This window comes from Neovison vison, chromosome 7 (genome assembly GCF_020171115.1).
Source record: "Neovison vison isolate M4711 chromosome 7, ASM_NN_V1, whole genome shotgun sequence".
Lineage (NCBI taxonomy): Eukaryota > Metazoa > Chordata > Mammalia > Carnivora > Mustelidae > Neogale > Neogale vison.
The window spans coordinates 146,618,076-146,642,859 of record NC_058097.1 but is presented as its reverse complement, the minus strand read 5'-3'; the positions used below and the strand labels follow the sequence as shown (position 1 = coordinate 146,642,859).

General features: G+C 52.9%; 2 protein-coding genes across 5 annotated transcripts in view; both read left to right on the top strand.

Moving 5' to 3' along the window:
- CAPN5 (calpain 5) overlaps window positions 1-11,704 on the top strand; it is a 52,290-nt gene extending 40,586 nt beyond the window's left edge. For both annotated transcript variants that reach the window (XM_044258473.1, XM_044258472.1), the window contains exons 5-13: window positions 600-792; window positions 1,599-1,792; window positions 2,446-2,523; window positions 3,898-4,093; window positions 4,723-4,845; window positions 6,314-6,510; window positions 7,396-7,511; window positions 8,146-8,282; window positions 9,194-11,704. In XM_044258473.1, coding sequence (XP_044114408.1) covers window positions 600-792; window positions 1,599-1,792; window positions 2,446-2,523; window positions 3,898-4,093; window positions 4,723-4,845; window positions 6,314-6,510; window positions 7,396-7,511; window positions 8,146-8,282; window positions 9,194-9,376 — 1,417 coding nt within the window. In that variant the 3' untranslated portion in view covers window positions 9,377-11,704. The remainder of the gene's footprint in view (window positions 1-599; window positions 793-1,598; window positions 1,793-2,445; window positions 2,524-3,897; window positions 4,094-4,722; window positions 4,846-6,313; window positions 6,511-7,395; window positions 7,512-8,145; window positions 8,283-9,193) is intronic.
- Window positions 11,705-15,863: 4,159 nt separating this feature from the next.
- Window positions 15,864-24,784, top strand: part of MYO7A (myosin VIIA) — an 83,592-nt gene continuing 74,671 nt past the window's right edge. For all 3 annotated transcript variants that reach the window (XR_006385657.1, XM_044258471.1, XM_044258470.1), the window contains exon 1: window positions 15,864-15,984. Coding sequence is in view for 2 of the 3 variants with exons in the window: in XM_044258471.1 (XP_044114406.1) it covers window positions 15,967-15,984 (18 nt within the window). In the remaining variant the exon portion in view is untranslated. The remainder of the gene's footprint in view (window positions 15,985-24,784) is intronic.

Below are 24,784 nucleotides of genomic sequence, written 5' to 3'. Positions count from 1 at the left end.
AAGATGATGATCGGAGCCAGAATCGAGTCGGATGTTCAACCAGCTGACCCAGGCGCCCCTACCGACATTGGAAACATCCCCGGAATCCAGCTATATTGTTTTGTCAAATGTACCAAGCGAGCACCAGAGATTTCCTGCCACAGGATTTCCTTTACAAGCCTTCGTTGGGCAGCAGCCTCGCATCCCAGAGCATGGATGCAGCATTAGTTTCTAAAGTCAATTCCTTGTTGTTAGGCATTTAGGCAATTTCTGCATTTACATCATTATAAATAATGTAAATTATTCGTAATTGATGTTTCAAAAACTACGTGAGCTTTAAACACTTTTGAGAAGAATCGCTTGATTTCTGGACTGCTAATTTGGAGGACAGACTGCTAGGACGAAGGGGAATTTGGGTGACAAAATGGTGTGGTTTGGTGGGACAAACACTGATCTAGGAGCCAGTGATATGGATTACAGTGTTGGCTTTGCTGTGACCTGCTCTGTGACCTTAGCGGTGTGCTTGACTTCTCTGAGTCCCCAAAATGTGCCCTGGAAGGTGAGGGATTTCAGCTGGCTGGGGATTGTGAGCTGGGAATTCTTTCCACATTGCTCCCCAGGCTGGCGGGCTGTTACCAGGCCCTGGATGGAGGCAACACGGCAGATGCGTTGGTGGACTTCACAGGTGGCGTGTCTGAGCCCATCGACCTGACCGAGGGTGGCTTTGCCCACGATGAGGCCAAGAGGAACCAGCTCTTTGAGCGTGTGTTGAAGGTGCACAGCCGGGGAGGCCTCATCAGTGCCTCCATCAAGGTGAGAGCACAGAGGCTGCCCTCCCGAGCTTCTTCGCCGGCCCTTACTGGGGAGCGAGCTGGCCGTGCTGTCCCCAGCAGGGCCCCTGCTCAGATTGGTTCCTAAATCTTTGCCCTCAGCCTGGGGGGTGGAGGGGAGCAGTTGGTGGTGGCCTTCCCCCTCCCCAGTGCTGGGCCCCTGTGCCCTAATTTCTATGGTATGAAATACCTTCTGTTTGACCAGCATCCCCCTTTTATGGGCATCTTGTACTGGGGTGAGGGGTGTCTGTACCTCTGACGGTCCCTTAGTCTGGGTTTGAGGCATCATGAGCTACAAGGTAACGGGAAAGGGGGGAGCCACTTCCTGCAGCTGGCACAGGCCCTAGTGCTTCAGGAAGATCATCTTATTTCATTGACTTACTCCTAATCCAGGTGGGGAATCAGGCTCAGTGAAGACACCAGTGGGGGGTTGTCTAGACCAGAAAAAGGAAAAGCCCTGATTTAGAGCATTTACTGATTTCTGTGGTGTCAGTACTTTCACCGTGTTGATTTCAAGCTAATGTTTTAACAGTTGCACAGCTGAGCCAGTGGCAGTGAACTCCAGTACACCCCTGGGCCAACCCCACTTTAGGCCCCTTCCTTGACCCCACACTGCTGCTCACTGGGGGCTTTGCGAACTCTGAGCTCAGTCCCTAACCACAGCTTCTGCTTTGTGTAGGGCTGTCATTCCTTCCCTGTCCTGTAGAGGGCGGTGTAGGCGCACACCCGCCTCGCAAACCAACCCGCTGACCCGGCTCTGCCTCTCTGGGCAACTGTGTCCTCCCGCAGGCAGTGACAGCAGCAGACATGGAGGCCCGCCTGGCGTGTGGCCTGGTGAAGGGCCACGCATATGCCATCACTGACGTGCGCAAGGTGCGCCTGGGCCACGGCCTGCTGGCCTTCTTCAAGTCGGAGAAGCTCGACATGATCCGCCTGCGGAACCCCTGGGGCGAGCGGGAATGGAATGGGCCCTGGAGTGACACGTGAGGCCCAGGGATGGGAGTGTGGGCACAGGGCAGACGCCGGGTGGGTGGGCTCCGGTATGAGATCTTGGGCAAGGACAAAGGTGGGGCTTCCTGGAGATGGTGGCAGGGCCTACAAGGGAGACTTATGACATTAGGAGACTTATGTTGCAGCAGGCGTATGTGGGAGTGGGTTGGGGTGGAGGGTGGATTCTGCAGGACAAGGACCTGGAGGTAGGGATAAGCTGATTCCTATAGGGGACAGAGAGCCCCACCTGGTGGTGAGTGGGGAAGAAAGCAGGGAGGGAGACCACCAGGGGTGAGAATGGGGGTGACTGCTCTGTGTTCAGCTCATGGCCCTGGTGAAGCTAGGACAGGAACAGATCCAAGCCTCCAGTGGGGGAGCCCCCTCCCCTGAGGGTCATTCTGCCCTTGCCGCCAGTCTGTGGCTTTGCTCTCAGACCTCCAGCCTCTGGCATGGAAGCAGCCCATGGTTACCTGTGGGAGTGGCAGACAGGCTTTTTGGAGAGGGGCTGGGCCCCCCAGCTATACCCACACTGATGGAGGCCTGGTGCTGAACTCGCCCTCATGCCTCCTTTCCCTTGCCAGGGTGGCTCTGGTGAGGTCTCTCCTCTTACGCTTCCCCCTCTTCCCTCCCCATGTCCACATGCCAGCTCGGAGGAGTGGCAGAAAGTGAGCAAGAGTGAGCGGGAAAAGATGGGTGTGACCGTGCAGGATGACGGGGAGTTCTGGTGAGTGAGCTCTCATCCCAGGTGGGCGTCTGGGGGCTGTGGCAGGGGGCACCGAAGGGGAGGCCAGGGCCAGGGCTCTAGCCGATGCCCCACCATCAGCTTGCTCTTTGGCCTTGGACAAGCCATTTCTGTGCACTGGGTTGGGCAGTAATGGGCCCATAATCCCCATGGTCCCCAGTGCTAACCACAGGGGACTCCGAGCTGTTCCAGCTGGGCCCTCAGCAAGTAGGCTGGGATACCAGCAGGTGGGGCCTTGACCCCTTCGGCTGGGGGCATGCTGGCTGCCTGACTGGTAGGAGCAGGGAGGGGAGAGGAGAGGCCTCTCGGGGTGGCTGCCCCCTAAGCTGGCCTCTGGGTGCAGAGGAGCCTTTAGTGGGCCAGGAGGGAGACCCAGCCCAGGGGTGAGAGAGTACACTGGGTTTGAGAAGAGGGAGTTCAGGGAGGCGAGGGGAGCTCCGGGGGGTGTGGGGGTGTGGGTTGGAGTTTGGCTGGGAAGATGACAGCAGCCTTGCTTATAGAGCCCAGTAATGAATGATTCCTGCATTCATCCACTCGTGCGTCCAGTAGTCCCGACTCTGTGCCAAACTCAGAGTCATTCTTCAGCAGGACCCCTGATCCCGATAGGCCATTGCCTCCTGGAGGGGCACAGGGCACCCTTAGTGCCATAGATGCTGTAGAGTCCCAGGCCGGCTCAGAGGTTGATGGCAGTGATCCAGGGGTCAGGGGAGCCACAGCAGGTCCCCCCCAGGCCCTCTGGTCTGGGCTCCTGCAGATGAATCTGCTTTGCCCAGTGTGGCTTGGGGGTCAGTTGAATTAAAACAGAGCAGTGGAGAACCCTCATCAGAGGAAAGAGCTTCTTCATAAGGCCTGTCTCCTGTGTGTTCACACTTAATGCACGTATGTGCCTATTCTCGTGTATGTGCCCACTCGAAGTGGGGTGGGCATAGCTGACCTTCCCCGGGCTCCCGAGGTATGCTGGGGGGCACATTCCCCAAGGGGCTCCTGCCACCAGTGTCTTTGGGCCTCCCAGAAGCTGTGGTGATGGATGGAAACATGCTTTATAAACTGTAGAGGGCTGGCCACAGGCATCCTTGGTACTATTAACAACTGAAGAGCTGGCCTCTGCCAGTTCATGTCCTCTGGAATTTGTACCACAGGCTTGGATTGCTTTCCTCAGTTCCTGCATGAGCTGTGAGAGGGGCGGCTGCTGTGAGGGTCAGTCCCGTCTTACACGTCAGGAGACTGGGGCCAGAGGAGTCGTGAGGCAGGCGTCTGCACACACCCCATTGTGGGTGGTGGCTCAGGGCACATAGGGTGAGGGGGCGGGTGGGCCAGGCAGGGGACCCGGCCGGCTCACTGCCCCACCGTGGCCAGGATGACCTTCGAGGACATGTGCCGATACTTCACTGACATCATCAAGTGTCGCCTGATCAACACATCTTACCTGAGCGTCCACAAGACGTGGGAGGAGGCCCGGCTCCGGGGTGCCTGGACGAGGCACGAGGACCCCCAGAAGAACCGCAGTGGAGGTTGCATCAATCATAAGAACACCTTCTTCCAGAACCCACAAGTGAGCGTGCTCAGGGATCCCATCCCCCACCCTTGCCACCATCCTGCATGACCCTGGGTACCTCCCTGTCCCCCTGCGGGCCTCTGTGCACCTGTCTGTTTAGTTGAGGGGGGTGTGTTCGGGGGAGGTCCTGGGCAACCTGCAGATGATAAAGACAAGGAACTAAGGCTCTGGGAACTCATGGCTGTCTCGTCCAGAGTTACCAGGACATTTAGAGGGAGGCTGAGCTGAGGACCCGAACCCCGTGTTTCTACACCTACGGTGCTGCTCTTGCCAGGGGAGCTTGCCAGGCTGGCTCTCCCTCATGGAGGACGTCTCCCCTGCAGCCTCCTTGGTTGTGACCCTGGCCTCGTTAGTTCTCATGTGTGACGTGCCTTCATTTGGCACCAACTGCATGCAGGCTCGGAACTGAGCCTCCCTGAAGTCACCAAGTCTTGTTGCCACTCCTGCAGGGTGGGCATCATGGGCCTGAATCATAGATGAGGGACGGAGGCTCAGAGAGGCGCTGTGACACATGCAAGCTCTCCCCTTTGAGCTGGGGCCTGGCTGCGGCCTAGCTTCAGGGAGCCGGCAAGCCCGTGTCCGGCACAGTCTTAACACAGTATCTCTCTTCTCGGCTGTCCCTGCAGTACATCTTTGATGTCAAGAAGCCAGAAGATGAAGTACTGATCTGTATCCAGCAGCGGCCGAAACAGTCCACCCGCCGGGATGGCAAGGGTGAAAATCTGGCCATTGGCTTTGATATCTACAAGGTAAGGCCAGCTGGGTCCCCTGCTCTGGGTGAGGAGATTGAGGGAGCTGGATTTTAGGCCACCTGGGCCTGGGGAGAATATTCTAGAACACTTGGGTCCCTGACCTCATCCCTGCCCTCTGGCCACAGTGGCTGATGCCCTGGGCCTGCTGTGGCATGAGCCCTCTTTGGAACATCGTCAGAGGGCTCCACCTGCCTGGGGTTGGCTGTCCTGGGAGCTCTCAGTCTGGTTTCTTCCCTTCCAGGACCACAGGCTCTTTGGTGGTTGGGAAGGGGAAGACAGCCAGTGGTCAGGCCACACCCTGGGAGGCTCTGGGTCCCCCTGAGCTAGAGACCCTGCTGGGCCCTGGGAGCAGGCACCCCGGGCAGAGCCAGGCAGGCTTCCCGCTGGTGGCTCCCACTGGTGTGGGGCCCTAGACTATGCTCATGTTGCAATACCTGGGGTGTGACAGCACACAGCATAACAGGACACCACGGGCTCCCCAGATGCCCAGAACCTCAGGAGACCACATGTGGGCTAAGCCCCTGTATTAGGTGTGCTTGGTCATGTACTGACAGTCTGTGCATGTCCTTGTGTTGCGATGTCCACCGTGTGCTAGAGTGTCCTGACTTTGACCTGTTGGGACCTCACGTGATGGGCCTGCAGCTCATCATGGCAGGAATTGGCTAGCATGTCCCGGCAACTGGTGACGTCATTGCCTGGCCCCGGGCTGTGATGTGGGCTGATAGTGACTCTGGGGGCTGCCATTGAGTCAGAAACCACAGGGACCTCATGACCAGGGAGGAGTCCTGGTGCCTTCCTACTCTTAATGGCTTTGCTGAGACCTAATCCACATGCCATACAACTCACTCACTCAGTGTGCTGTGACTTGGAGCATATTTGGAGAGTTGTGCGACCATTGCCACTATTTTATTTTTAATTTTTTTTCCAAATGATTTTTTTCCCATTTTATTTTATTTTATTTCTCTTCGGTGTTCCAGCATTCATTGTTTATGCACCACACGCAGTGCTCCATGCAATACGTGTCCTCCATAATACCCACCACCAGGCTCATGCAACCCCCTACCCCCCTCTCCTCCAAAGCCCTCAGTTTGTTCCTCAGAGTCCACAGTCTCTCATGGTTTGCATCGCCACCATTTTAGAGCATTTTTATCACCCCAAAAAGAAACCTGGCACCCTTCAGCCACCACTGCTCAGTGCCGTGCGCGTGCCGGCCTCACCCAGCCACGGGACTCGGGCAAGCACCCATCTACCCCGGTCTCTGCCCATTTGCCTTTTCCGGGCAGTGCATGGACGCAGATTCTGTCACAGTATTCACGGGCGGGAGCACGGGAGCCGGAACCGGGATTGGGGGGGTGGGGGTTGAGAGGGGTGGGGGTTGAGAGGGCCCCGAGGGGATGGGGTGGTGGGGGAGCAGGGAGCGGGGCATGCGTGTGGCCCAGCCCCCTCTCCCTGTGCGCATGGGCAGGTGGAGGAGAACCGGCAGTACCGCATGCACAGCCTGCAGCACCGGGCTGCCAGCTCCATCTACATCAACTCGCGCAGTGTCTTCCTGCGGACCGACCAGCCCGAGGGCCGCTTTGTCATCATCCCCACCACTTTCGAGCCTGGCCACACTGGCGAGTTTCTGCTTCGGGTCTTCACTGACGTGCCCTCCAACTGCCAGTGCGTGGGGGCAGCTCGGGCCGCGGTTGGGAGGGCCCAGTCCCCAGACCAGGCTGCCCCAGAATCTGCAGCCACAGAGGTGTTACGTGTCTGCCCCAGGCATGGAGCCCAGCCCCCCAGCCTCCCTAGGATGGCACTGGCGCTCATGGCACCCATGGCCATCCTTCTTGTCCCCTCCCCTGCTCATCCATCCCCTCTCTTGGCTACATAAAGGGACAATGTCTCGTATGTGCATGGCACTTCACAGTTTACAAAGCTTTCAGTCGTCTCATTTGCTCTTCCGGAATCCCAAGTGGGTGGCCTGACCCCTCCATTTTACAGATCAGGATTGGGGATCATAGTTGGGGGTTGGTTTCCAAGGTCATGACACCAGTGGTTGAGTTGGGCTAGGTGGACTGCTGGAACCATTCCATCCCTGCTGGGGTGCAGACCCTGTGAGCCCCACACTGCCCTCCCACTTCGGCAGGCAGCCCTTGCACCCACGGCAGACCTGGGAGGCAGCATGTGTGGTGGGCTCAGTGCAACTGAGTCCTGCCAGTCCACATTCCACCTCTGTCCCGCTGTGGGGCAGATCCCTTCTCTTGATGAGCCCAGTGCTTCATAGTCTGTTAAGTGGGCGTGGTAATAGTCACCTATCACCCGGGGCTTCGGGAAGATGACACATAATACCTGTAACATCCCAGCAGAGGGCTGGGCCCACAGCAGGTGCTCAGTAAATTGCTATTCTCTCCGGCAGAATGGGGCACCCTTACAGAGAGAAAGAGCAGCAGGAAGCCCAGGGTGGTTTGCTCAGGATAAGTAGTGTCTGGACTAAATATTACTCCCCTCCCCTTCCCCTTCTTGAACCCTCTCACCTCACCCCTCTCCTCCTCTGCCCTGTCCCAGGGAGCTGCGCCTGGATGAGCCCCCTCGCTCCTGCTGGAGCTCCTTGTGTGGCTACCCCCAGCAGGTGACCCAGGTGCACGTCCTAGGGGCTGCTGGTCTCAAGGACTCCTCGACAGGTGAGTTAGCCCGGGGAAAGCTCCAGGACCTACCTCGCTGAGGAGGTGGCTCTGTCCTCTTCCCAGCCCCGTCCTCTTCCCTCTGCTCAACAACAGACACCCAGCCTCCAGATCTCTCCTGCTCTCACTCACTGAGTGAGCAAACCTTTCCTAACATCCATGCTGGGCTGAGTCTTGGAATGAAACTGGGTGCCTAGAGAGGAACTGGGCACCTGCTCTTCCAATTTTAGTATATGTGCTGCCAAAGTGAGCACTGGGCACCTGCTCTTGGGCAGCTTCCCATGTGGTGGAGACAGTCAGACACAGGAACAGACAGCCAGGAGGCATGGCTTAGGGAAGGCTTCCTGGAGGAGGTGGCCTTTCTCCAAGCTGAGGAAACATTAAGATACGTTGGTGAAGTGGAATAGGGGAGAAGAGTGCTCAGCATGGAGGCCAGGGATCAACAGTGTGCTGCCCACTCCCCGCCCCATTTCTGGAAGTTAGGAAGTGAGTCAGGCTCTGTCTCCCTTCTATTGAATATAGGACTCGGACTTCTGCTTTGGTGAGGGGAACTCACTTCTCAGACACCTGTCCCAACCCCCACCACCCCTACCCCAACCCCACCGTCACCCCATTGCCCACTCAATTTGTCTAGGAGCCAACTCTTATGTGATCATTAAGTGTGAGGGGGACAAAGTCCGCTCGGCCGTGCAGAAAGGTACCTCAACGCCTGAGTATGATGTGAAAGGCATCTTCTACCGCAAGAAGCCGGGCCAGCCCATCACAATCCAGGTGAGCCTGCCCGTCTCAAGGGCCCCTCCTGGCGTGCCACTTCCCCCTGCCCCCAGCCCCCACCTGATGCTTCCCCATTCACAGAGGCTGGGCCCAGGATTGCAGATTTTTTTGTTGGGGACCTAGGAACACTACGTGCTGATTCCTATTCTCTCCCTGACATGGTATGGCCTCAGGAATTCTCTTACCTGCCCTGCCCAGTGTCCCAGAGTCTGTGGGGTGGGCAAATTAGATTAGCTGGTAAGAATTTGAGACACAGCAGGGTTAGGCCAGGGACAGTGGTCATCTTTGCCAGCTTTGCCCCAGTGGCTTGGGAGTTGTTCCTTAAATACCTCCAGAGATGGGTCTGCCTGAGAGCTTGTACCAAGGTAAGATGCGGTGTAGTGGGGGTGGCTGTCCTGAGAGCGAGGGACCAGAAAGCTGAGGTCCTGGGCATGGGAGATTCTGGGCTCATTAGTGGGAAGTCCTCTGCCCCTGGGCCCAGGCCAGCCCCTCCCTGGGTGAGAAACCATCTGTAAACAAATGTCCGGTTCCCCTGGGAAAGCTACTATAGGATTTCCAAGTTTTCCTAACCTAGGAACTTGTAACAGACACTACTGTTAGTCCAGACACTACTTGGATACCACTGGGTCAAATCACAGACCCGTAGATGTTGGGGCTAAAAAGACCCGTCGGGGCCGCTGATCCAGCCCTCGTATTGAAGATGGGGGAAGTCAGGGAGCAGGTGTATCGCTTGTCCAGTGTCACCTAAGGTCTGCCGTGGTGCTAATAACACACTTAACTGTATACGTGGAAGGGAGTTGGACAGATGGGAGGAAGCCTGAGATTCTGGAAGGGGTACGGCCAGACCTATATTCCGGCTCTTAAAGATGGCTCCCCCTCCCATCCCATGTTCCTCTGTCTCCTTCCAGATCTGGAACCACCGAGTCCTGAAAGACGAATTCTTGGGCCAGGTGCAGCTGAAGGCTGACCCCGATGACCTCCAGGCCCTGCACACCCTCCACCTCCGGGACCGCAACAGCCGGCAGCCCAGCGACCTGCCTGGCACCGTCGCCGTGCGTGTCTTCAGCAGCACCTCCCTCATGGCTGTCTGACACCCACACACCCACCTGGCTGCCACAGTTTTAAACCGTCTGCATGTCCCCAACCTGGCCAGGGACTCGCCTGAGAGCCAGGACGCTGGGGGCCTCTTCCCAGCTTTTCCACTGACTTGCTGTGTGACCTGGGGAGGCCTCTGCCCTTCTCAGGGCCTCAGTGTCCCAAGGGCCCCGAAGTGTTCCCTTCTCATGGAGGAGCCTTCCTGCCTGAGATTTATAATCACACCCCTTACCCCAGCTGTCCCTACTGCTAAGGGATTCTATCCGTTGAAAACATTTTCCCAAGGCCCTGCTGTCTGCCGACGGAGTGCCAAGATGTCACTTGTTTACACACAATCTGCCACCTCCCCAAACCCCACTCTTGCCCCTGTTGTCCCTGGGCCCGCCCCTGTGAACCAGATCTTGCTTTCTCTGTCCCCTACACCTGGTTTGCTAGCCACCTTGAAAGGGCTCTTGGCTCTTGCTGGGTTCCTGCTTGGGCTGGAGTCAGGAAAATGGGCAGGTGACATTTGTTCGTTTTCTCATCCTGTTCACTTGCCCGTCCATTTATTTATTCAACAGAGGTTTGCCAAATGAATAAATGATGCCCATGAGAGTCCCAGTGGTGCCGGCCACCTCCCTACCACTCTGGGAGACCCGGCGTCTGTGTGGGGCCTCACCCCTGCTCTCAGGTCCTCTCCGAGGCGGATGCCCACATGCCCAGAGGAGCTACTGTGGCTGCCATCTTGCCCCAGGCTCTGATTGCTCTCCTAGCCTCTGGGTGAAGCCCCCTAGTGGGATGGCATCAGTGGTTGTGGGAGGAAGGGAATTTTCCTGCCTCTTTTGCCTTCATGCCAGAAGGCATGTGCTTGGTTTGATGGCCAGGAGGGTGTGAGGTGGCCTGGGGACCTGAAGGCTCCTCTCTGCTGCAAGACTTTTCCTAGGGGGAGGGACCCTGGGGCAGTGGTCTCAGGCCCACTGGGCTCAGGTCACTTGTTGGGCTTGGCAGGAGACAGGTGAATCCATCACCTGACCAGAGGCCGCTCTCCCAAAATTCCCCCCCAGAATGCAGCCCAATGAGCTATGGCCCTCCTCTTGCTGCCTGGACCAAAATGTTCCTTTAGTCTTCAATGTTTTATATTCTTCATGTGTTACCAATTTCAACCTGGGGCTTTGAAAGGAAAACAAAGCCTGAGCCCCTTTATTCATCTTCAGCTCCAGTTCCTGTGGTCCTCTGATTTTAATTTTGATTCTGCCGGGGTGGACGGGGTATATAGGGATGAGGAGAAGTCCTGCCTTCTCAGACGAGGCCCACGGTGGGGGGAGGGGTGGTGAAGAAGAGGGTATTTCCTACTTGGATGTGTTGCCAGCTGGCCCCACCCAGTTCTTGGTGAGTGTTGGTTCCACAACCTGCTTGGATCCCTTCTGTGCCCTTCTCTGGCTCCAGACAGGGGGACGTAAATGAAAAACCCAGTTGGTTCAAGAACAGGAATTCCTGTGGCCTTGCTGGGGATTTGTGGCTGGCTCTTCCTGTGCCCTGGCGCCCTGCCACAGGAGGGGCTGGGAAGCAAACCAGGAGGCCAAGAGGATTCCTTCTTGAAAAGCTGGGACTTCCCCTGCAGAACCTGGGCCTGGGGCTGGGCCAGGACCACATGACCAGGAACAAGTCACTGAAACCTCCTGTGCCTCAATTTCCCTTCTGCGAAGTGGGGCCCACGGTTCTTGTTTGCCGGCGCTCTTACTACCATGTGCTGAGTAAGAGCACACACTTCATGTATCTCTGTGTGTGAGCACACCATACACCTTCACGGAGTCACTCAGTGTCTTTTTCCAAGTGAGGACTCCCCTGCTGGGGCGGAGAGGTGAGGGCCAGATAAGCCAGCTTAGGGCCCGTGGGCCAACACCCGGGTCTTTGCTCTGCCATGTGCACCTGGGCTAGGAGGCAAACCGGGAGCAACTGGCTGGCCTGTGTGGGCTTCAGTCTGGGGACTGGGCACTGCCTTCCCCTTTCCCCCAAGAAAAACCAGGTTTGGCAGCCCTGCCCCTACTTGCTGCCCTCAGTGGTCCAGCCTGGCTCCTGGCTATGCAAAGGTGCCCTGTCCCTGGGCAGGTGAGGATGGCGTTCTTCCTGCTGGGACTGGAGGGTGGGTGGGGAGAGCAAATGCTCCATTCTCCCGATGCGCCCTTCAGCCCATGGGGGGCCTCGGGGTCCCCACTTGCCGCTGGGCAGGGCTTCCGGTCACACCACCTGGATGTGGTCTTCACTCCCCTCAGGACCGACCGTGGGGTCAAGAGTGGAGAACTTTTCTGTTCTCAGAATAAACATTAACCGTAATACCAGAAAGACTTTCTTGGATCTGTCTGTCCCTCTGTGGGTAAGGGAGAGTGGAGGGAATATTTCCAGCTCATCTGTGGGCAGAGGTTGTGGGGATCATGCCATCATTCCTTCAGCCCACCTTGTCCCAAGCCCTGCCCCAGGCACTGGGGACATAGGGAACCAGCCTGTCTCATCTGTGGGGCTGTCCACACGCCAGGTCCATGGATACACTGTGGCCCTAACAAACACTGTGCAGGGAGTGACTGGAAAGGCAGTGTGGGTTCTGGGGGATTCCAGCTGACCTGGGAGGGAAGGTCGGGCCCCCTGGTGCAAGTGGACTGTGGAGAGAGGGAGGAAGTCACAGAAAGAGGGGCGGGGTTTGTGGGTACAGGTGGATGGTGGGGAGGCCAGAGTGCAAGCTATTAGGAGGAAGATGCTGTCCGCTCCAGCCAGGGAGCTGGGGTGGGGGGTAGGGGCTCGGGAGAACTAGTGGACAGATTTTGGAAGTAGAGTGGACAGAATTCAGTGATGACTGGGTTAGGGTGGGTGGGGAATGAGGGGAAATTAATGAAGGTCAGTCAGTTCCTAGGTTTCTCTACAGGACCATGAGCAAAGAACATTATGAATGCTGAGCCCTGCTTAGCACAGAACATGACCGTGGGTGCTGGGTAGATTGCTGCCGTTACAGCAACTGGCGATTGCTGTGGACCTCTCCACTCCCTACCACACTGGGGCCATCCTCACATCAGGCCTGCATTCTGCCCCCGTGTTCCTCTCAGGGTCTCTCCGTTTTCCCGGCTGTGCAGGCCATGTTCAGCCTGGGAGGCTCAGCAAGGGAGGTGATGGGAGGAGGGGTAGGTAGCAAGGGGCAGGGGCAGGCACCAGCCCAGAAGTGGGGACGGCACCCCAGAGCAACCCCTGCCCAGGGCCGCCTGACTGAGCTCACACTGGCAGCTGGGGCCCTGCAAGGGTCAGGAGTGCCGGGTCAGAGTCTTGAGTCTGGGCAATGTTGCTTCTCACCTGCAGCTCCAGGCGGAGGCGGGACGCTCAGCCTTGCGCCCATGGGGACTCCAGGGGGCAGTTCTGCCTGCGCCCACCAGGTGGCACACTTGCCCCCCCACCCCGGTCTTTGGTGGGGGGTAGCCTCCTCCCTGCAGACACATCTCCGTTACAGAGGTGGGGGCTTGGCGAGCACCTCCCTCTGCCCGGACCAAAGTTGCCCCCAGACAGGCCCACATTGATGGGTGGCAGGAGGCAGTGACCGGCAACAAAGACATGCCAGGTCTCAGCGAGGAGTCCTCAGTGTTACTGTCTTTGCCAACGCTAATAACACTGTGTATTCCTGTGTATGCCCCTCTCCTCGCACTTTTAAATCACATTATTTCCCTTCAATTCGTATGTGTCCCTGGCACAGGCAGGGTTGCCCCAAGTCAGTGGGGTTGAGAAAGTTTCCTGGTTGATTAGGGAAAACACCAGCCCCCCACCCACCCCTAGAACAGGTTGTGGGGATGGTGTTGAAGTGAAGAGCTTCAGGGGACACATCTGAGGGGAGCCCTTGGGAAACAGGTCTGGGGAAGGGTGGTGTGTGTGTGTGGACTGGGGAGAAAGAGCCAGAACATAGGGCTTACAACCTCCTGCCCGGCCGTGCCTGGTCCTTTCCTCTCGAGGCATTTAAGGAGAAGAAAACAAGGCTTGGTGGAGGGCCAGGAGGTGCCGAGGCTCAGCAAATCAGTGACCCGGTGGGGATGGGGGAGGTGCCCGCCACGTGCAGGGAGCAGGTAGTTACTGCGGGTAATAGCAGGCAGCTGAAGCCATCCGGGGAGCTTTTGCCGGAGCCCCGCACTGGTCGGAAGCACCGCAGAGGAACCCGGGACCCTGGGCGTCCCCACTGGGCAGCATAGCCTGCCTCCTGTGCTGATGTCACAGGGCACCCAGATCTTGGAGGCCCCTCTGACTCCGCCTCCTGAGGGAAGGCTCCGGAGGGGGGCGCGGGGAGGACAGCAGTGCTGTTGGACAGCTGTCCTGGTCGGCAAAGAGAGGGAGACGCTGAGAGGGAGACAGCTGGTCACACAGGTAAGAACTGACAGCTCCAGAGAGACACCCCCCTGCTCCCCGCCAAGGGTGACGAGCCTCGGAGCAAGACAGAGGAAGAAAGGACGTGTGTCAGCAGAGTGTCCCAGACCCAGGACCCCAGCTCTTGAGCCTTTCGTGCAGGGGGCAGCTGCATTCCGTCTGGTGGGCAGCTGAGACTGGGGAGCTGGGACCCCGGTAAGCATGGGCTGCCTGCTCTCCTGGGCGCTGGGAGAAGGGTGTGGTGGACGTCCCGGGAATCACGGATCCGCCCATCCTGGGGCTCCTGCCCTTACAGCCGTTTCCTCCTAGTCTGGCCCCCCTGCCACAGCAGCCACTGAATGAAACTGTCCTGAGCCTAGACAGATAGAGGCTTGTAACGGGGAGAAAGGCAGAGCCAAGGGATACGGTGTCCATTGAATGGTCTCTGAGAGGGCCTTGGGGCAGGGGAGCAAACGTGCTGGGGAGGCAACGAGAGAGAGAGACTCTTTTGGCCTCTGACACGATTCCTTGATCTTCTTTCTCTCTCTTTGGATAAGTGACTTCCTTCCTCTGTGCCTCAAACTTCCCATCTGTGAAATGGGAATAAGAACCACCACATACCACCCGCGCCCCCCCCCCGCCCCCAGCCCCGCTCCGGGTTAGGGGTGGGGGAGGTAAAGTCAGCATGGACATAGAAGTGTAAATACAGTTTTTGCTTTCCCTATTGTCAATTTGAAATGCAATTAAACGTGGGCTAATTCTTATTTTCAGGAAGAAGTTTATCTTGTAGCTTTTTCCTTCTGTGTACTGTTAAATTCCATGCCCCTTCCACCCTCCAGAGCCCTGAAAAGCTGGGCTCTGCCCCAGCTTTAGAGGCTCACCCTGGTGCAGGAGGTCGGCCCAGCTACAAGGCACTCTGCTCAGACGCAGCTCCCCACGGCAGCCGCCTGCCAGCCCCGTTGAATTGCCTTCCCCACCAGACAGGCTGGGGGCTGGTCTCCAGCAGAACTGCTCGCCTGCTGTGTTCTGGAGCTCCAGGCCAGGGGTCAGGGCTCAGGTGTCAGGCAGTGTCCTGGACAGGGGATCAAATGCCTCAGTGCCTCTGAATGGGCCTTGTGAAAAATTGATGCTCACCCTGGAGGGGCAGAGGGGCCTCCCACCAGAGCCTGTGGGCTGGGGCTATCTTGGATCACCACGCTTGGTCCCACAGTTCCTTCCTGAGCAATCTCTGGGCCTGGCCCTATACTGTGTGAGGTAGAGGCTGAGCTCACCCCTGCCCTGGATTAACTCCCCAACTTTAGGGGGACAGAGGTGGGGACAGACCCTGACTTGACAACATAATGCATATAGTCAGGGCTGGATAGATAGAAACATCAGGGTTCTTCGATGCCTAGGGGTGGTCAGAGAAGACTTCCTGGAGGAGGTGCTATCTGAACTGAGCCATAAAGTATAGGTGGGAATTTATTAGTCAGAATTCCAGGTGGAGGGGTCAGTGTATGCAGAGGCCAGGAGCTATGAAAAGGGCTGGCATGTTTCCAGAGGAGCGAGTGCTGAGGATAGCCCAGGTGTCAGGGAGAAGGTAGGGAAAAGGCAGTGAGAGGTAAGACTAAGACTTCAGTAAGAGCTGTATCATACTGGGCCTTACAAGCCAGCCTGGCAGGCTTAGGACCCCCATCCTGAAAGCAGTGGGTGCTCTGGGGAAGGGTTTTAGGCAGAGCAGGCCATGAACAGGTCTTGCTCAGCCTGTGACCATCCCCTGGGGACTGGCTTCTCCTGTCACCCAAACTCCCAGCCCTGAGCTGGGAGGCTGGAAATCAAGTCCTAGTCCTAGTTCTGAACTTGTCCTGCCCTGCTGTGTGATTTTGGCAAGTCTTGGTCCCTCTCTGTCCTGGTCTTTCCCATATGTCCAGGGCAGAGGGCTGGAATTGCTACTTCCGAAGAGCCCTTTCGAAATCTCTGAATGACTGTAACCAGGAGAAGAGCTCAGCTGCCCTGGGGTGTAGTGCTGGTGACTGCGGCTGAGGCTCAGGTCACGCAGGCTGGGCTGTGGCCAGAGGGAGAGAAGCCAGGGAGGGAGGGTTCCCCAGAGGGAGGAGTGGCTGAGGCTTCGGGAAGAGCCCAGGTGACCCCAGCCAGGCTCCCGGCTGCCGGGCCGGCCTGCTCAGAGGCTTCCCATGGTCTCTATCCCCACAGAACTGCAACTGGCCAGGCAGGAAGCAAGAGCATCTGACAAGGGACAATGGTGATTCTTCAGCAGGTGAGTGTCCCCCCACCCCGACTTCATCTGTCTATGCCAGGTAGAACCCTGTGGGCTGGCTCATCTCGTCCCATCTCACATTCTCTCATCCCTATGGCTAATCATAGGACACCCTCCCCGATACTTCCTTTTAGAACCCTCCTACCTATGCTTCAAAACCTAGCAGTGAACTGTTCCCTGCTCTTGCAAGCCCGGTCTATAACTGCTCCCTCTGACATGTCTACTGGGGCCTTCCCTTCTCCCTACACTCACCCCACTGGGTAGAAATTATTTATTTACATACATGTCTGAATCCCCAGGCATTCCAGGAAGTCGAACAGCAGGTGCAAAGGCCCAAATGTGCAAAAGCCTTTGGGGACAGGGAATAGGAAGTTGGTCAGTCAGTCTAGTGAAGCCAGATCAGGAAGGGCCTTGAGCCGGACAGGGGAGCTGTGAGTGGGGGATGACTGCTGGGAGCTGGAGCCCTCTGGGGGTAATATGGGAAAGAAGCTGCAGTGCTGGCCCTGGCTGAGTCCTCTAGCCCCCCTTTCATCCCAGGGCCACAGTGGCCCCTGACCCTCAGCCCTTCCCCGTGATCAGCCTGAGGCTCTAATGAGCTCCTAGTCTCCAGAGCTAGGAATGTGGGCCCTGGGCCAGGTCAGCTTGGCCAAGCTCTCAGACTGGTGGGAGTGTGTGCCGTGGGGGCTTGGCCACAAGCTTCACCTCCTCCAGGCCCGTCAGAGGCCAGTGGACAGTCTTGTTCTGCAGCTGTGTGTGTGTGAGAGAGAGAGAGAAAGAGAGAGAGAGAGATTGAGGGAGGGAGAGAGAGAGAGAGAGAGAGAGAGAGAAGTTGGGCTTCAGATAGGTCAGGATCAGAATGGACAGTCTTCTATCCCAGGGCTGGAGGAGAGCCCCCTCTAGAGCCCCTTGGCCTGACAGTCTGTTCAAAGCCCTCACAGAGATGGCCAGAGCCAGCAAGAGAAGGAAAATCGCTATCACTGAACATTTGCTGGTGCCAGGGCCTGGGCTGCCGGCAGTGCTGAGTGGGTACAGGCATTCATATCCTCCAGAGGGGCAGCCTGGGCCACCCAGAGCCCCCAAAGGGGGGTTTTCCCTCAGGAAGCCTGTGAAGCAGGTCTTTGGCTGACTGGGCCTTCTCCCTCACATGCCCGCTCTTAATGCTGGTCCACCTCACCCTGTGGGCCGGCTCTGCTAGGAGAGGTTGTCAACAGGGAAACGCAGGCTTTGCCCACTGCTCACCCAGAAAGTCTGTTACTGCTTTGCTCCTGAGGAAGTTCCCAGCTCTGGGGAGCCAGTCAGCTCCACAGCTCCACAGGCCGAGCCCGCCCACCTGGGCTCCATCTTGGGCTTCATTTTTGGCAGTGGGCAGATTTGGGCATATTCTTCAGCCTTCCTGAGCCTCTGTTTCCTCCCCTATAAAACGAAGGTGAAAAACCCATCTTTCCTGGGATGGTTCTTGTGAAGATAAAATGCCATGAAGGTTCAGTCCAGGTGCTGTTGCTTTTACCTGCTTCTCCAGCCCGCCTCTCTCCTCCCTCTGTCCTGCTTCTCCTTCCTGCCCCGAAAGACCCAGGTTCTCTGCCCTGAGCACCCGCTTCCCATTTTCCTGGCTGCCTTCTCCTGAGGCTTTGAGGTGGTCACTGTTTCCTTGGGGAGCTATTCCTGCTCTGCCGATGATGGGGTCAGATCACACTCCATCTTTTTCCTCTGCTTACTTGAGGCCTGCAGGTGAGCCTGGAAGTGGGAGACAGCCCCTGCCCTGCTCTACAGGTAGGGCCACATTGACATAAGCTAGGGCAGGTCCAGACCGGGAAGGGAATCATGATGGTGAGGGGGCAGCACCCTGCTGTACAGGGTGTATGGGTGCGGCAGGAGGAGCAGGCACAGGGCTGGGGGAAGGAGAGGTCAGACTGCCCTGTTGGGCGGCACTTACAGAACATAGGCTCTTTTTTGGGGACCCTGTGGAGGTCTGGGCAGACCCGCTGGGTTGATGGCTTCGTGAGTAGGGGTGCCTGGAGACCCCTAGCGTGCCAGAAGCTGCCTCCTGCCCCGCCACATTCTCATTGTCCCACGTTCTCACAGTCTCCAGCATGGCACTGAGCCCCTTCTCTGTACTAGGCTGGGCTCAAAGGATGTAGTGATCAGTTGCTCCCTATCCTGGAGTAGTTACCGGACTAAGGTGGGAGGCAGGCTGAGTGAAACGGTCACAGCAGGAGTCCTGGGGTGGACTGCAGTGGATCAGAGGCTGGGGGTCGGGGGCGTCTCTGCCTGCCTGTGGTGGGGGGGTGGGAGTGTCTGGGCAGGCGTCAAGGCTGTTGCAGATGGGGGTAATTGGGGTCTCCGGAGGAGGGATTGACCCAGGTTACAAGGCCAGCTGGTGCTTGCAAGAACCCACAGATCTGGGGCACACGTGACCCTCTTTAAGGACCTCAGGGAGGGCTGCTGTGCTTCTGTGTGACATGCTTTCTGGCTCTGAGGAGCGCCCAGGGTAGGGACTGAATGTACTTTGTCCAGATTCAGGAGCACAGGGAAGTTTGAAGATAAATTTGTGGGCTCTTGATAATAATTGAATTTACCCTTTTATTAAAATATCCTTCTTTGTCTCTTAGAACAATACTATAATGATTTCCAGTCTACTTTGTCTGGTATTCTAGCCACCCTAGCTCTTTTTTGGGTTACTACTTGCATGGAATATATTTTTCTATCTTTTTACCTGCAATCTATTTCTGTCTTTGTAGTTGTCTCTTGTAGTTGGCATATACTTGGGTTCTGGGGTTTTTTTTGGTTGTTATTGGTGTTGCTTTTGTTTTTTTAACCTCCTTCAGCCAAACTCCACCTTTTAATTGGAGAGTTTAATTCATTTCCATATAAAGACTTCTGCCATTTGGCTATGTTTTCCTCTATGTCCTTTCCCCCTCCCCCATGCCCACCCCGCCGCCAATTTCCTCTCTTACTGCCTCGTATGTGTGTGCTTTTTTCCCCCCAGTGTACTCTTTCGATTCCCTTATATATTGGAGTGGTTACCCAGGGTTTGCAATTAATGTCTTACCTTTAAAACAATCTAGTGGGAGTTATACCAACTTTGCTTTGAAGGTACCTAAGAAATGTTGTTTTTGCTATTGTCAGAAATTACATCTTTTTTTGCCTTTTTAAAAATTAACATATAATGTATTATTTGTTTCAGGGGTGCAGGTCTATGAATCATTAGTGTTATGCAATTCACAGCACTCACCATAACACCTACCCTCCCCAGTGTCCATAACCCAGACACCCTCTCCACCCCCTCCACTCCAGCAATCCTCAGTTTCTTTCCTGAGATTAAGAGTCTCTTATGGTTTGTTTCCCTCCCTAGTCCCATCTTGTTCCATTTCCCCCACTTCCCCCCATAACCCCCCACCCTGCCTCTCAAATTCCTCATACCAGGGAGATCATATGATACTTCTTCCTCTGATTGACTTATTTCATTCAGCATAATAATACCCTCTAGTTCCATCCACGTCATTGCAAATGGCAAGATTTTGGTTTTTATGATGGCTGCATAGTATTCCATTATATGTGTATGTATATATATATATATATATATATATATATATATATATATATACCACATCATCTTTATCCATTCACCTAGGCTCTTTTCATAGTTTAGCTATTGTGGACATTGCTGCTATAAACATTCGGGTGCATGTGCTCTTTCGGATCACTACATTTGTATCTTTGGGGTAAATACCCAGTAGTGCGATTGCTGAGTCATAGAGAGCTCTACTTTCAACTTTTTAAAAAACTTTATTTATTTATTTATTTATTTATTTACTTATTTATCAGAGAGAGAGAGAGAGAGCGAGCGCACAAGCAGGCAGAGTGGCAGGCACAGGTGGGAGAGAAGCAGGCTCCCTACTGAGGAAGGAGGCCGATGTGGAACTTGATCCCAGGACCCTGGGATCATGACCTGAGCCGAAGGCAGCAGCTTAAGTGGGCTGAGCCACCTAGGTGTCCCTCTATTTTCAACTTTTTTTTTTTAAAGATTTTATTCATTTATTTGACAGAGATCACAAGTAGGCAGAGAGGCAGGCAGAGAGAGAGGAAGGGAAGCAGGCTCCCTGCTGAGCAGAGAGCCCGAAGCAGGGCTCGATCCCAGAACCCTGGGATCATGACCTGAGCCGAAGGCAGAGGCCTTAACCCACTGAACCACCCAGGCGCCCCTATTTTCAACTTTTTGAGGAACCTCCATACTGCTCAGAAATTACATCTTTATACATGGTGTGCCCATTAACATAGATTCATAGTTATTGTTTTATGCATTTGCCTTTCATGTTTATCTTAAGATTTTATTTATTTATTAGAGAGGAAGCAAGTATGAGTGGGGGCAGAGGGAGAGGGAGAAACAGACTCCTGCTGAGCTGAGAGCCTGATGATGCAGGGCTCGTTCCTAGGACCCTGGGATGATGACCTGAGCCATAGGCAGATGCTTAACCTACTGATCCACCCAGATGCCCCTGCATTTGCCTTGTAAACCATATAAGGAAAAAAAAGAGGAGTTACAAACCAAAATAACGATCACGTTGGCTTTTATTTTTGCCTATGTAAATATGCTTTTGGTAAAATTACCTCTATCAGAGTTCTTTTATTTCTTTGTATGGCTTTGAATTACTGTCTAGTGCCCTTTAATTTCAGCCTGAAAGACTACTTTTAACATTTCTTGTAGGTAAGTCTACTAGCAACAGACTCCTCCAGCTTTCACTTATCTGAGAGTGTCTTAATTTTTCTGCCATTCCTGAAGGATGGTTTTGCCAGATATTGCATTCTTCCTTTAAATTTTAATTACACCATATTTAGCATACTGTGTTATATTAGTTTCAGGTGTACAATATAGGGAATCAGTAGTTCCATGTGCTACTTAGTGCTCATCAGGGTAAGTGTACTCTTTTTTTTTTAAGCCTAAACTTGCTTTTTTGTTATTATTATCATCATCATCATTATTATTATTGACAATGAGGATAGAAGGAACAGAGTTAGTGAGGTTGAGCCTGTAACCATGAGCACCATGTAACCATCACTCAACCCCAGCGTTCCTCAGCCCACTTTCATCTCTGCCACACCTCATTTTGAAACAAATGGCAAACAGACACAATAGCATTTAACCAAAATATCTCCAAATGTACTAAAAGATAAGGAATCTTAAAAAAAAAAAAAAACCCACCACAGCACCATCTGAAGACTGGAAGCATTTGAGCAATAATTTCTTCATGTCAAGTCCCCACAGACTATATCTGATGAATCATAATCAGGTGAAAACATGGGTGCCCTTTTGTTACTTGCTTTTTGCATTTTATGTTTTATTTCAGCCATTTTTCTCACTCGGGAGGTCAGGACCTGGGGTTTGCTGAGCTGGCCACTTAGGGAGGTCTGAGCGAGGTCCTTTGCCTTCAGCCTGGTTTGCATCTGTTTTATAAGTTGGGTGTTCTTCTGTTACCTTTTTAAAAGATTGGGGGTTTGCAGACTTTAAAAACGGTTGGAAAACCAGCACTTCCTAGCCTCCCAAACCTGGGAGTGTCCGGACGTGGGCTGTACTCACAGGCCAGTGCCTAGAGCCTCCTCCCTCCAAATTGCTTTTCCTTCTAAGAAACTGTAAGTCCAGAAAGGCATTTGGCTTGGTCTCCCGCTGCTGAGCTGCTGATCATGCCCACCTGCCTTGTCCCCAAAGCCCGGCACATGCTTGGCCGGTGCCTAGTGTGGGAAGCAGGGGGTAAGTGTACTCTTAATGCCCATCACCTGTTTCACCCACTCCTCTAGTAACCATCTGTTTGTTCTCTATACCTAAGAGTCTATTTTTTGGCTTTTCTCCTTTTTTCCCCTTTGTTCATCTGTTTTGTTTCTTTAATCTGTTTGTTTTTTAATTCCACATGACTGAAATCCTATGGTATTTGTCTTTCCCTGACTGGCTTATTTCGCTTAGAATTATCCTCTCTAGATCCATCCATGTTGTTGCAAATGGCAAGATTTTATTCTTTTTCATAGCTGAGTAATATTCCATCATGTGTATATCTACTGTGTCTTAGCCACTTGTCTGTTGATGGACACTTGGGCTGCTTCCATAGTTTGGGCATTGTAAAGAGTACTGCAATAAACATGGGGTGCCTGTAGCCCTTTGAATTTGTGTTTTTGTATTCTTTGGCTAAATACAAAGTGGTGTGATTACTGGATCATAGGGTAGTTCTGTTTTTAACTTTTTGAGGAACCTCTGGACTGTCTTTGAGAGTGGCTGCACCAATTTGCATTCCCATCAACAGTGCACTAGGGTCTCTTTTTCTCCATGTTCTGGCCAACACCAGCTGTTTCTTACTCACTGTTCTGACAGCTGTGAGGTGGTATCTCATTGTGATTTTGATTTGCATTTCCCTGGTGATGAGTGATGTTGAGCATCTTTTCATGCATCTGTTGGCCATCTGTGGGTCTTTACAGAAATGTCTGTATATGTCTTCTGCCCATTTTTAAATTGGATTGTTTGATTTTTGGTGTTGAGTTGTATTAGTTCTTTATATATTTGGGGTACAAACTCTTTATTGGATATGTCATTTGCAAATATCTTCTCCCATTCAGTAGGCTTTTAGTTTTGTTGGTTGTTGCCTAGTATTTAATTCTGGTCTGATTTTCTCCCCTCTCAGTGCTTTAAACATATCCTCTCACTGCCTTCTGGCCTTCATGATTTCTTCTAAGAAATCAGCTATTAGCCATATTGAAGATGCTTTGTATACAATGAGTCCCTCTTTGTCTTTTGACAATGCGATTTTAACGTGTCTCGATGTGGATCTTTTTCCCCTTTGCTGTGCAGAAGTTTCTTATTTGGAAGTCCCTGTAGTTTATGTTTGCTTTTGTTTCCCTTGCCTCAGGAGACAGGAGAGATGTTGCTACAACCAATGTAGAGATATTACTGTCTGGGTTCTCTTCTAGAACTTTTATGGTTTCAGGTCTTACATTTAGGTTCCCTCTCTCTCTCTCTTTTAAGATTTTACTTATTAGAGCACATACACAAGTGGGGGGAGGAGCAGTGGGTGGAGGGATAGAGAGAAAAGCAAGCTCCCCACTAAGGAGGGAGCCTGATTCGGGGCTCGATCCCAGGACCCCAGGATCACGACCTGAGCCCAAGGTAGCCACTTAATCAACAGAGCCACCCAGATGCCCCATTATGTTTAGGTTCTTAATCCATTTTGAGATTATTTTTGTGTGTGGTGTAAGAAAGTGGTCCAGTTTACTTCATTTGCATGAAGCTGTCTAGGTTTCCCAATACCGTTTGTTCAAGAGACCATCTTTTTTACCATTGCATGTTCTTCCCTCTTTTGCCGAAGATTAATTGACCCTATAATCATGGGTTTATTTCTGGACTTTCTATTCTGTTTTATTGATCTTATGTATCTATTTTTGTGCTGGTACTGTACTGTTTTGGTCACCACAGCTTTGTAATATAATTTGAAGTCTGGAATTGTGATGTGTCCAGTTTTATTTTTATTTTTCAAAATTGCTTTAGTTATTGGGGTCTTTTGTGGTTCCATACAAATTTTAAGATTGTTTGTTCTAGCTCTATAAAAAATGCTGTTGGTATTTTAATAGGGATTGGATTAAATATGTAGATTTCTTTAGGTAGTATAGATATTTGAATGTATTTTTTCTTTCAATCCATGAACATGGAATATCTTGCCATATCTTTGCATTGTCTTTCATCATTGTTTTATAGTTTTCAGAGTACAGGTCTTTCATCTCCCTGGTTTAGTTTATTCTGAAGTATTTTATTATTCTGGGTGTAATTGTAAATGGAATTGTTTTCTTAATTTCTCTTTCTGCTGCTTCATTATTGGTGTATAGAAATGCAGTGGATTTCTGTATATTGATTTTGTATCCCATGACCTTACTGAATTTATTTATCAGTTCTAGTAGTTTTTTGGTGGAGTCTTTGGGGTTTTCTATATCATGTTGCCTGCAAATTGTGATGATTTTACTAATTCCTTACCAATTTGGATGCCTTTTATTTTGTTGTTTTAGCTGTCTGATTATTATGGGTAAGACTCAAGGTAGATCTTTTTGAGCTCATCCTACTTGGAAATTACTGAGCTATTTGGATATGAAGATTTGGATCTTCGTTTTTGACAATTATTTCTTCTAATATCCTTCTTGCCCCTTTCTCTTCTCCTCTCCTTTGGGATTCCCACTACACAGACGTTGGTCTACCATGTCACAAAGAAGTCTTAGGTTTCCTAGGTTCTGCTCCCTTTTCCTAATTCTTTTTTTTCCCTTCCTATACCGCAGATTGGATAATCTCAATTAATCTATCTTCAAGTTTGCTGATTCTTCCTTCGGCCTATTCAAATTTGCTGTTGAACCCCTCTAGTGAGGTTTTCATATTTGTTATTTCCCAACATGTGATGCATAATAATTTCTATCCCTTTATTTATACTCTTTATTTGGTGAGATGTTCTGGTTTCCTTCCATTCTTCAACTACATTTAAGGTAGTTGAGAAAAATCTCTGTCTATAAAGTCCAATATCTGAGCTTCCTCAGGGAAAGTTTCTATTAATTTCCTTTTACCTATGAATGCTCCATACTTGTTTCTTTGCATGCCTCATAACTTTTTGTTACGGACTTCTCTTTTTTCTTTTTTGAAAACTTGACATCACAAAGGTAACATGATAACTCTGGAAGTCCAGTTCTCCCCTCTCTCTCCAGTTTGTTGGGGCTGTTGCAGTTCTGTTCAGTGACATGTCTATAAACTATCTTTATGAAGACCGTCTTTTTTTTTTTTTAAAGA